We start from the raw sequence: 13,096 nt of genomic DNA, 5'->3' as shown, positions 1-13,096 counted from the left end.
AAAAAAAAAAAAAAAGAAAGAAAAGAAAAACAGTATGAAAGCATCAAAAAATTAAAACTAGGATAACAGTACAGTTCAGCAGCCCACTACTAAATATATACCCAAAGGACTTGAAGTCAGCATGTATGTTGGAAAGACATCTCCACTTCCACATTCATTGAAGGATTACTCGCAATAGCCAACTTATGAAATCATCTTGTAAGAAAGTGGTATCTGTACATAATGGACTACTACTCAGCCTTAAAAAGGAAGCAAACTGGCTGAGTGTGTTCACACATGCCTGTAATCCAAGCATTTGGGAGGCTGAGTAGGACTGAGTTTGAAGCCAGTCTGGGCTACAGAGCGACACCCTGTCTCAAAAAAGCAAAACAAAGCATAAAAAAGTTCTACCATTTGTACAAGACGGATGGAACAAGGGATGATTATGTAAAGTCAGGACAGAAAGAGAAATATTTCACAATCTCTTATACAAGGAACCTAAAAGTTGAACTCACAGAAGCAGAAAGTAGAATGGCAGTTTCCCAGGGGCTGGGATAAAAGCAGGGAGATGTTGATAAAGGATCAAAACTGCAGTTAGACAGGAAGAAAAGCTTAAGAGTTCTAATATGTAACACGGTGACTATATTTAACAATATGCTTTGTAACCAAAAGTCACCGAGAGAGATTTAGTGTTCTCACTGCAAAAACTGTATCAAGTAATTAGCTCAATCTATTCATTGCACATATATATACATATTTCAAAATGTGTATACTACAAGTACTCACAATTTTTGTCAACTAAGAAGTTTTCTTTTGGTACACACCTATAATTCCAGTACTCTAAGAGGCCAAAGCAGGGGGATTACAGGTTATAACTCAGACTAGACAACTAAGGAATATCCTGGGTTGAACCCCAGTAATTCAAAAGATAACAACAACAAAAACAAACAAAAAATGTATTTACCCTCTGATCCAGTAGCTTCTCTCCTAAAATATACACAGCCAACAATACAAAGCTACTTGTATGCGCAATGTATTATTTGTCACCACACATCTAAGAATCTACTTTAATAATTGACAGTAAGAGTAACTGAATTAACCCATACATTCACAATGAAGAACTATGCAACTGAGAAAAAAATTAGGACAATTGCTATGATTATTTAAGAATACATACTGGTAAGTGAAAAAAAGCCAAGTGTAAAAGTAATTTCAGTATGCAATCTCCTGTGTGTGTAAGAAGAGAAAATAAAAAACACACAAAGAACAAACCAGAAACCCATTAGCTCATTTACCTATAAGGAAGAAGAGAACCAGGGAGGCTACTTCTCAGTATATTTTTTACATAGTTTTGACCATACAGTTAGTGTTCCACATATTCAGAAAACATGTAAACTGATGGTGGCCTGTTGAAGAACCACAGGAAACTACACTGGAGGAAATAGTGGCCAAATCAGGATAAATGTTAGCATCACATAAACAGAAACAGTAATAAACTATAACTCACAGAATAAAATCATGAGTCCATGCTGGTTGTAAAAAATGGAGAAGGAAAACAATTACTTATGCTAGAATATCAATAAATAAATATATAAAAGTTGATGAAGGCAGACAATCACTTTCTGCAATCATAACATAAAAATGGACCAAGGCAAGGATCATCAATGGATGATGAAGGGTGGGCAATTGATAGGAATGTATTTTTACACAAATTACTTATTAACTAGGAAAAGAAAAATAGTAAAGCCGTATGGTAGAGAAAACAGTAAACTTTATTAACAGTGTAAAACTAACATCACTAATAAGAAACAGGTATCTTCTCCGGTTGTGATAACCAGAGCAGATATAATACATAACAAAAATGCATACTCTGAATCTAATTATGAGAAAACAAACCCAAATTAAAACCCTTAAAATACTTGGCTTATACACTGTAAAGATGTCAGTGTCATGAAAGATAAAAAAAAATATACCTAATAAAAGATATCAAGCCTAAGCAACTTAGTGAGACTCTACCCCAAAATAAAAATATAAAGGTCCAGCACTCTGGAGGCTGAGGCAAGAGAATCACAAGTTCAAGCTCAGCCTGGGCAACTCAGTGACTTAGCAAAACCTGCCTCAAAATAAAACAATCAGAAAAAAAGATCTGGGGATGTTGGGGACACAGTTCAGTGCCGAGGCCATGGGTTAAATCCTCAGTACCATCACCACCAAAAAAAAAAAAAAAAGGTGACTAAGAGACATGACAAAATACAATGTGCAGGGCTGGGGATTTAGCTCAGTGGTTCCAGCGCCTGCCTTGCAAGCGCAAGGGCCCAAGTTCAATCCCCAGTAACAAAAACAAAACACAACAAAAAATACAATGCAAACTCTAGGGGATTTGATCTTACACAGGATGGAAAAAAAACTATGAAAGACATTAGAAGAGCAGGGCATAGTGGAGCACACCTGGAATCCAAGCACTTGCAAGGCTGAGGCAGGAGGATTGCCACAAGTTCAAGACCAACCTCAGCTACACAGTGAGTCAGCCTGAACTACACAGCAAGACCACGTCACAAAAAAAAGATACTATACGGACAATGGATGAAATGGAAACAGGTAGTAGGTAAAAGTGTATCAATAATATATTTCCTAAACTCAGTAATTACATTTTGACTATGTTAGTGTCTTCTTTCTCAGAAACACAAACTAGGAAAGGAAACTGATATAGTCAACCTACTCTCAAATGGTTCAGAAAAAAAAATGGAAATAATAGTAAATATGGAGATTATTAAAAGTAGTAAAATGGTGAGAAATCAGAAAAAAGGATATATAAGAGTTTTCCAAATTCTCCTTTCCACTTTTCTCTAAATTTGAAATTATTTCAAAGTAAGGTTGAAGTGGCTTCTGATACCAATGTAATGCATGTCACTCAATGTCCAGTCACACCCTGTCAAAGACTTGCTTTGTAGTCAGGTGTGGTGGTGCACCAACTATCTGAGCACCCAGCATGCTGGGCGTCTTTGGCAAGAGGATGAAAGCGCGAGCACACCCTGAGCACTCAGCAACTCCATGAAAAGCTATCTCACACACACAAACAAGCTAAGGACATAGCTCAGTGCAAAGGCCTGATACTGCAAAACAAACACAACCAAACTTACTTTGCTTTATCCAAAAACACAAATGAAGTAACAGATAACCTGTTCACATGAATTACTTTCACATGATTATAGGCACGCACCACCATTTTTTTCTGATAAGTAACTTGGAAACCACCCTTTCTTATGTACCTAGTATCAATATCAGCTGCCTGGATTGTGTTAAAAAGCAATTCCGCAACACCAACTCCTTCGACATTGATCAAGTGAGGCTGAAATAAAGCTTCTGGTGCTTCGAATCTCTCTCCCCCAACTTTAATAATTCGTCCATCTGGGAGCTAGAAATGAAGAATAATCATGTACTAGTCAGTAAAAACCATTAAAATTCTCGGTGTTCTTGAAACATTTTAGCACGTTTGTTCTACAGCAAAAAAATAAAAAATAAAAATAAAAATCATGCAGCTGCATGGCAAACTCAGTGTCCTGAGTTCAATTCCCAGTACCGGGAATTTTAAGAAAGGTATTCAAATAACTTACTACCATTGAGTTCTATTCTGTTTATAGTGGAATCATCATTGCATATGTCAAGACATTCTGTGTCTACGCAGCACAGCACCAACAGGCAGCACCGACCAACCACTAGATTCTAATTATTACTCGTATGTGTTACTGCTGCTTGTTTTATAATTTCAAAATATTTGTGATTTTATGGATGTGTCTGTGTAGATACAATAAACATTTTTAATAATTTTCTAAAATAAATTCCTGAGCTTCATTTATAAAAAGTGAAAAAAAATTTTTCACCAAATTGTTCTATGAAGCTATTATTTTGCCATCAAAATATTTAATATGTGCTGATCTTGTCTAATTCAATTCAAAAGGTATTTATGATCAAAAAACTTTAAGAAATGCTGTTCTAAGACACAGTTATATACCTCAGGTCTGCCTCCAAACTCAATAAGCAGCCCAGCGGGCCTTGAACGTGCAAACTTCCTGTCCTGTAGATGAGACTATAGACATGCAACACCATGCCCAGAGCTAGAATATTTTTTATTAGGACATTTTGTTATATTTTATGTGGTCCTAATACATTTTAAATAATCGATAAACATAATTATAATTTAAGTCAGTAAGATTTAAACAGCAGGTTCAACATCACAATATGACCCATCCAGAAAATCTTTCAATCACATTGTGGTTTATTTAAAGGAGAAATATTAAGTAGAAACAACTCTTAAACTCCCTGTCAGAATTCACTAGACTGACAAGTAATGAACACATTCACATATGCTGGCATTTGATACACCTTCTTTTTTTCTTTCTGTTTTCTTTTCTTTTTTTTTTTTTTTTCTGGCACCAGGAATTGAATTCAGAACTTTGCACCTGCCAGACAGGAACAGTGCCACTGAGCTACATTCCCAGCCCATTTGATACATTTCTATGTAAGCTACATGGATGTTTTTATATGAACATTTCTAATAGCACATTAATTTATAAATATAATACTCTGTAATATTTATAATTTTATATTTCCAGTATGACAAAGTACACAAAAGCATGTTCCTTGAAAGACTCCACACTTGCTGAAATTGTTTACTGATACACATATGGAATCACATTTTTCAAAACTTCAAGAATTTCTTTTTCATAAATTGTACGGAGTTTCTTTTTTTGGGGAGTACCAGGGATCGAACTCAGGTCCTTGTGCTTGTGATGCAGGCGGCAGAATCACTGAGCTAAATCCCTGGCCCTGTACTGAGTTTCTTAATTCTCACCATTTCTCGTATTTATCTACCCATGAGTTTGATCCTGGGTATCAACCTCGCCCCCAAGCAAACAAACAAACAAACAGAAATATATAATTTGTCTACCCTTATCTTCACTCACTCATCACTATTTTACATTTGTACAAATTTATGTATTGCTTGGGAGAGAATAAATAACATGTTTTACACCTTTAGTTCTCTCATTGTCTGCCTTGTGCTCTTTTTCCAAATAAGTAAGGCAGGAAAATTGGAAAATTAGAAAGCTAGAGGGAAGCTGTCAAGAAGGCTTTAGGGAGGACAGTCCAGGGAAAATGGGAAATCATCAAGCTACAAAATAGGTTTTATTGTGTATTTGCATTGATAACTTTAAAGAAATCGCCATTACCTGAAAAATGATTACATATTTGGGGCTGAGGATATAGTTCTATGGTAGAACACTTCCCTAGCATGCCTGCAAACTTGGATTCCTATCACCACCCAAAAATAAATAAAAACAGAAAAAAATTTAAATTATTATTTTGCACATATTTGTGAATATGTAAAATTAACATGGATCATATGATTTAAGAATACTGTAATCCCAGGATTCAGGAGGCTGAGGCAGGAGGAGTACTGTGAGTTCAAGGACAGCCATGCTGGGCTACACTATGAGTTCAAGGACAGCCTTGAGCAAGACCCTGCCTCAAACAACAAAACAAAACGAACACCCCAAAACCTTGCTTTTATTATCTATTATTCTTTCCATTTTAGTAATAATTAAACAAGTTTCAGTTACAATTTCAAGTTAACATTTGTTTTGAATATCTCATTAAGAAAATATTAAGTCAGGCACCAGGGATTTAGCTCAGTGGTTCCGCCACACAAGGACCAGAGTTTAATCCCTGGTACCAAAAAAAAAAAAGTCAGGAAAGGCTACCACCTACTGAATTAGTAAAGCAATACTCTGGCAGGACTACTTCCCAAAGTATGTTTCTTAAATCACTAGGTCCATTTCTGAAAAGTTCTGTGATGTACTAAGTTTACTGGGGCCAGGGATGTAACTCAGCATCACCATGCCTGCCTGGCCAAGTGCAAGGTCCTGAGTTTGATTCCCCGTACCAAAAAACAAAACAAAAGAAAAAAGCTTACTGTAATCTCACAGTTGAGTACATTTTAGCATATCAAAGGGCCTGAGAAGTCCTGCAGTCAAATGAAATTAAACATCTTCCTAATTTATTTGACAATTGTAACTCTTTAATTTAGTGAAACTCTTATTAACATGTCAGGGAAATACCATTCTGTAAAATATAAGTAGAGAAATGTTATCCCAGATTCTAGAATCTCAAAATAATATATCCAATTATATCTTAAGGCAAAAAGTAATTAATTTATGATTCTTGCCTTAATTTATATAGTTCTCAAAATAATTAAATAATATAATCTTAATATATTTAAAAGTCACACATAAAACATAACAATCCGAAATAAAAAAAATGATTCCAGAGGCCAGAGATTTAGCTCAGTAGTACAGTGTTTGCCTAGCATACACAAGGCCCTGGGTTCAACCCATAGACCCAAAAAAACAAAACAGTGATTCCAAGAAAACCTTAAACTGACAACAATAATAACAGATGTCCTTTTATTTGGTACTGGGGATCGAACTCAGGACCTTGTGACTGCCAGGCAGTCACGATGATGCTGAGCTACATACATTCCCAACCCCTAAATGTCCATGTCTACCATGTCCCCAACAGCTCAAACCACCAGTGGTACATGCATGACTGTCTAATCAGGCACCTTGTACCACTAGGGGTAAAAGTGGTACAGTCATTCATGGGACAGTTATGCATGTATCACAGGCAGTTTAGGACACCTGGCAGTGAGACATACAAATCACAGCCCTGTCGTGAATGTGTTGAACCAAAGATATATAATGTGCACTGGATATACTTACTGTATAAGATTCAACTAATACTGTGGTTTCTAAGGCCAGTTTCTGTTCTTGTTCAATATTGTATCCCACATAACACAGCTTCTCTTTAATCATTCGAACTGTTTCAAAATCAGCAGAATGGTTGAAGGCGTATCCTCGCAACAAAAGCAGCTAGTATAAAAAGATAGTAGATAAGTTCATAATAGACTGGACTGAGTTCCACTCTGCAAAAGCTATTAATGCTTATTAAACACGTCCCATCCATAACAAATACAATAGGTAGTGAGTGTATCCTCAGATCCTGCTGAGTATTTCAGAAGTGGGGATTTTACTTGCCAAAATAGGATTTGTATTTCAGTATTATAGCCTAAGAGGATTAACAGTTCATGAACAATAAATGCAGCAAATAAACAAGAAAAAAGCCAGTTCTTAAGAGTATTGTTTGCATACTAATGTTCAGATGGCATTGATAAATAATGAAAAGTATACTAACGAACAAATATTGTGTTAGTACTAGACATCTGTAGCCTGCTATTTGCTCCCTCAATCAATGCCATGTTTTGTTTGTTTTTGAGACAGGATCTCACTTTGTAGTTCAGGCTGGCCCTGATCTCACTATGTAGTCCAGGTGGGCCTCGAACTCTTGATGATCCTCTTTCCTCTACCTCCTGAGTGCTAGATTATAGGCATGAGTCAGCATGCCCTGCAATGCTGTACTAAGCATTATGAAATACCCACAGGTCTTACAAAGTTCTATCTCTGGCTTTTTGCACAGTGTCTGGCACATATTGGAAAGGCAAAAGAATTTATTAAACAACCGAATTAAAGAACTGTTGGGATACTTGAAGGAACAGTCTCTATTCTTTATCTCTTCCTCCCTTTCCTCTTTTTCTCTCTTCCTCCCTTTCTATCTATTCTCATTTTGGGGGGGAGGTACCAGGGATCAAATTCAGGACCTTGTGCTTGGGAGGCAGGCACAGTGCCACTGAGCTAAATGCCTGGCCCTTCTATTCTCTAGAGATAGGGATTATCCTGCCTTAGCTTTTTGAGGTATCCAGAAACTACAAGCTTATGCTATCATGTCCAGCTCTTTTATTTCTTAAATGATAGAAAATGTTATTTTAAAACCAACTCTGCTGAGAGAAAAATGGCATAATAATCATCATGAACAAAAATGGGCCTTTTGTTAGAAAGGAAAAAGAAAAGAAAGAAATCCCTAATGTCTGTGCTCTCCGCAGAAACTCTGTTGGTTACCTCAGACAGAATTTTGGTCTAGAATGGGAGTACTATACTGTAATTCTCACTTATCTCCCTACATGATCAGACTCACCCTAAACAAGACCAAGAAACCTAAAGAGAAGGTGAAGACCTAATGCAACCCATCTGAACCCACATTTCTCAACAGCAGCAAATAAGGGACACTCACTTGCATCCCAAAGATCGTGTGTGGAAATCTACAAAAGCCAGTTTCCCTGCAATTTTCCTCTCACTCACCTTGATGAGATATCTGGTGATGTCCCTGCCAGCAATATCCAGTCTCCTGGTAAGATGAGGGAGAGAAAAGCCTTCATACACCGGGCAAATGTGAGTTACGCCATCTCCAGAGTCCACCACTACACCAGTCAATAAACCTACACGAGAACCAAAGCCAAATCAGAAAATCTAAAGCTGGTAAATTTCCAATCTACTGTAAGAGCAAACCTAGAAATTTTTTTTTTTTTTTTGGCACTAGGGATCAAATTCAAGGCCTTGTGCTTGCCAGGCAGGTGTTGCACCACTGACCTACATTCCTGATGCCCTACTTTCTTATTATTTACTTATTTTGCAATTCATTTCTAATGCACAAATATTGAAGTATAATACACAGACATTACAGTTCTCTTAAGTGTCACCTGTGAGACTTTTAGGTTGAGTTGCTTTTCCTACGTTGCTTCCTAGGAGATGAAAAGACCTAGGGCTGAAAACCAGTACAATATTTTTTTCTTCTTTCCAATTTAATTTTGATCACAGCCTGACTTAAAGTGAGGTTTTCTAAAATTCCATGTATCACTTTTACAAAAACTGAAAAGTTTTACACAGTTACAAGTTAAATCTGCTGAAATTATCTACTTCTTGATTTTTTTTTTTTTTTTTAATTTGGTACCAGGGATTGAACTCAGGACCTTGTGCTTGCAAGGCAGGCACAATGACACTGAGCTAAATCCCCAGCCCTCTAGTTATTCATTTCTGTCACATAGGGTATTAAAACTCTGTGCTGTTTTAGAAAAAATGTCTACTGATACTAGAAATAAAAAAATTAGAGAAGAGTTAATCGTGTCTGGCCCAAGTATGACTTCAACTATTCACCCTAAAGCAGAAAAACCTGGAGTGATGGCACACATCTGTGATCTCAGCAATCAGGAAGCAGAACTGAAGCAGGACTGCTGTGAGTTTAAGGCCAACCTGAACTGCTTGTGAGACCATGTCTCAAATAAATAAATAAATAGCCAGGGATTTAGCTCAGTGGCACTATACCTGCGTTGCCAGAGCAAGGTTCAATCCTCAGTACCCAAAACAAAACCCCTCCACACACACACACACACTCTCTCTCTCTCTCTCTCTCTCTCTCTCTCTCTCTCTCTCTCACACACACACACACACACACACACACACACACACACACACACAGACAAAACCCCAAATAAAACAAAACCCTACACAAACTCTACAACAAAAGAACAGCAAAGAAGCTGCCTTGTTTCCTGTGTATGCTACTAAAAATGCAGAAATGCCTGCAAAAAGTCAATGTTCCGCTGCTATCAAGAAGTCAAGCAATAATAAATGTTGGCGGGGTTGTGGGGAGAAAGGAATCCTTCTCCATTGTTGGTGGGAGTGCAGACTGGTGCAAACACTATGGAAATCAATATGGAGATACCTCAAAGAGCTGGGACTAGAGGTTCCATTTGACCCAGCCATCCCTCTGCTGGGTATCTTTCCAAAAGAATTAAAAGAATCATACCACAGAGATATATACACACCTATGTTTATAGCGGCACAGTTTGTAATAGCTAAAACTTGGAAACAGCCCATTTGCCCATCAGTTGGAAACTGGATAAAGATGCGGTTTTTCTATAAGATGGAATACTACTCAGCCATAAAGAATGAGAAATTAGATTCATTCATAGGAAAATGGATACATATTGAGGATATACTCCTAAGTGAAATAAATAAGTCACACATGTGTAAATACTGAATAGTTTCTCTGGTGTGAAAAACTGTAATAGTACATAAGATCCTAATGATATAAATGACCATGTGAAATAGGAAGAAAAGGGCTAAAGGTATAGGTAAAATGGGAAGGGTAGGGGAAAGAATAATAAGGGAAAATAAAAAAATATGAGAAAATGAAAAAATGGAAATAAAGTGTTTATAAATGGGGAGGGGAGGAGGGGGTGAAGGGAGGGCATGGACAAGGGGAAAAAAATGAGAACCAAGACCTGTCATGTAAAGGTACAAGATCCCAATAATGAACGTAATTGTACTGTATGCCTTAAATGTACCAATAAACTCAATAATAATTAAAAAAAGTCAGTGTTCCACTTTTTGCATCAGGGTTAATTCAAGGAAAAAACAAACTTTTCCAAAGTTAAAATTTTTAATGGTACCGGGGATTGAACTTGGGCCCTTGCACTTGCAAGGCAGGTGGCGGTTTCACTGAGCCAAATGCCTATCCCTAAACTTAGATTTTTCATTTTTTTTAAACTTACATTTTTAATAGAAAAAATTTAACTAGAATATGCATCATCTATAACTGAACTATTATTTCATTATTCTCTCATCCCTAAATATGCCATTTCCTTTTTCTATTAATAAAAATGTACATACTGTAGTACCTAATGTCTTTAAATTCATTCAGATATCCATTTTAATTGATATGTTTTTCCTTTCCACTGCAATAAAAATAAGGAATCTATATCACAATTAATTCAGACTCACCAACTTAAAATAAGGCTTTACATTTTGTTTTCCAAACACCTCTCCTATTAGGCCATCTACTGGCCTTTCCCTGAACACATCTGATTCACTTTCAGGGCCACTCTTTGTCATTGGATTTCCCCTCCCATTTTTTTTTTTTTGTTTTTTTTGGGATCAGGGATCAAACTCAGGATCTTGCACTTGCAAGGCACGTGGCAGAACCACTGAGCTTCATTTCTAATTTCTCTAAGCACTCTCACCTCCAGCTCAGTTTTCCCAATTTCACTTATTCCTTCTTCAATTCCATATGTTACAGACAGCTAAACATGTGTTCCTAAATCACTGTTAATTCTTTTATTCTACCTTTTACAGCTTTCAATGTCTTTTTTTTTTTTTTTTTTTTTTTTGGTATCGGGGATCAGGCCACCGAACCGCTGAGCTAAATCCCCAGCCCTCAATGTCTTTTTTTTTTTAATTGCCAGCACTAGCCATCATGTCTGGAAGGAGATTTACCGTGGCTTAGAGCTGATTTTATTAACATAATTAGACTATTATTTCTAAAAATTAAGGACTCAACAATTAAACAAAGACAGTTACCTATAAGCAATTAAGAAAGGATATCTTATTAGACAGAATAAATTCATAAATATTGCTAATTGCTAGGAAAATCTGTTACTGTCAGTTTTAGTAAGACACAATTTAAAAATTCTTTTCAATAGATCGTCTCATCGTTAAGCCCTTTGAGCAGGAACTCTCATTACATGTTTCCAACTCAGACTCAAAATTTTTAATGTGTTCTTCCTAAATATCATGTATAAAATAAATTCTGAAACCAGGCATGGTGGCCAGCTACTTGGGAGGCTAAGGAAGGAGGACCACAAGTTCATGACCAGCTTGGACAACTTACTGAGACCCTGTCTGATAACAATTAAGGACTGCGGATGTAGCTCAGTACTTCCGGGTTTCAATTCCCAGTATGGAGAAAAAAAAAAATCTCAAAGTTTAAAAAAATGAGATAGGGGCCGGGAACTTATCTCAGTGGGTTCTGCTGCCTGCTTTGCAAGCTCAAGGTCCCAAGTTCGATCTCTGGTACCAAAAAAAAACCAAAAAACACAAAACCAGAGATAAACTTACCTAGATGCAAAAAGTATAAGCACTCCTTCTCACCTTGTAAAATAACTGAGTTTTGCTTCTTCCTTCAAAAGAAAAATTACAGCTGGACGATAATCATTTTTTTCTTTTCATTTTTTGCAGGACTATGGGTTGAGCCTAGGGACCTTACATACTAAGCAAGTGGTCTACCACTGAGCTATATTCCCAGCCCTTTTTATTCTTTGCTTTTCTTTGCTTTTTAGAGACATGCAGCCCAAGCCTGTCTCAAACTCATGATCCTCCTGCCTAAGCCTCCCAAAAGTAGCTGAAATTACATGTATACTATCCTGCCCAGCTGGATTATGATCACTTTTAAGGCCGCAGAGATTTCTTACTGTTACATCCTCTGTACAAAAGAGAATATAAGCTCCATATTACACTTAGTGAATGAATAAATGTTTTTAATTCCCAGACAAATGTGGTGGCACATGCCTGTAATTCCAGTACTCAGGAGGCTGAGGTGGGAGGATCACTGCTGAGTTTGAGGCCAGCCTGTGCTATACAGTGAGTTCAAGGACAGTTTGGACTATACAGCAAGACTGTCTCAAAAAAAAAGATTTTTATACTAATCTATACATAGAATCAGCTCATCATAAAATTAAGTTCTTAAAGTTAAAAAAGAACCAGCCAATGACAAAAGCTTAGGCATTACCTCCTTCAGAAAGGTCCTCTGACATGCTGAATCAAATTATGTTTCTGGGGCTAGGGATTTAGCACAATGGTTCTGCTGCCTACCTCACAAGTGCAAGGTTCCTGAGTTCAATATCCAGTATCAAAAAAAAAAATCTCAGTAAGATCCTGTTTAACTTAGTAGACTTAAAATACAAACAACTTGGGCCGGGGATTTAGCTCAGTATTTCTGCCACCTGCACCACAAGCTCAAGGTCCTGAGTTCGATCCCTGGTGCCAAAAAAAAAAAAAAACCCAAACAACTCTTCCCCATCATGGCCAACATCTTATTTGCAGCAGACAAGGAGGCCGCTGCTAAAGGCAGCACCAAGAGAACACAGTACAGTAGATCCTTTCCTTAAACTCCCCTCAAAAAACGAGGAATGCACTCCCAAATGTCTATCTTCTCCCTTGTATTTAATCTATTATCTACTTAACAAGCAGATTTTATGCTAACCTTTTTTGGATCTTTTTTAAGCTAAAGCCAATTCTGAACATAAATTCCTTGTTTATTCTCTACTGAATAAAAATTAAATAGCTTAAAAGAAGGAATAGCCTATATTTTATTTATTTATTTATTTGGTACC

General features: G+C 36.8%; 1 protein-coding gene across 2 annotated transcripts in view; it reads right to left on the bottom strand.

Moving 5' to 3' along the window:
* The window catches only part of Actr2 (actin related protein 2), a 43,413-nt gene that overhangs the window by 11,077 nt on the left and 19,240 nt on the right, over positions 1 to 13,096 (bottom strand). For both annotated transcript variants that reach the window (XM_033764401.1, XM_010609730.3), the window contains 3 exons: positions 8,229 to 8,365; positions 6,756 to 6,905; positions 3,249 to 3,394 (listed from right to left, as the gene is read on the bottom strand). In XM_033764401.1, coding sequence (XP_033620292.1) covers positions 3,249 to 3,394; positions 6,756 to 6,905; positions 8,229 to 8,365 — 433 coding nt within the window. The remainder of the gene's footprint in view (positions 1 to 3,248; positions 3,395 to 6,755; positions 6,906 to 8,228; positions 8,366 to 13,096) is intronic.

Source organism: Fukomys damarensis, unplaced genomic scaffold (genome assembly GCF_012274545.1).
Source record: "Fukomys damarensis isolate Sample0158 unplaced genomic scaffold, DMR_v1.0_HiC HiC_scaffold_2, whole genome shotgun sequence".
NCBI classification, from domain to species: Eukaryota; Metazoa; Chordata; class Mammalia; order Rodentia; family Bathyergidae; genus Fukomys; species Fukomys damarensis.
This window is presented reverse-complemented; position numbering and strand designations above follow the sequence as displayed.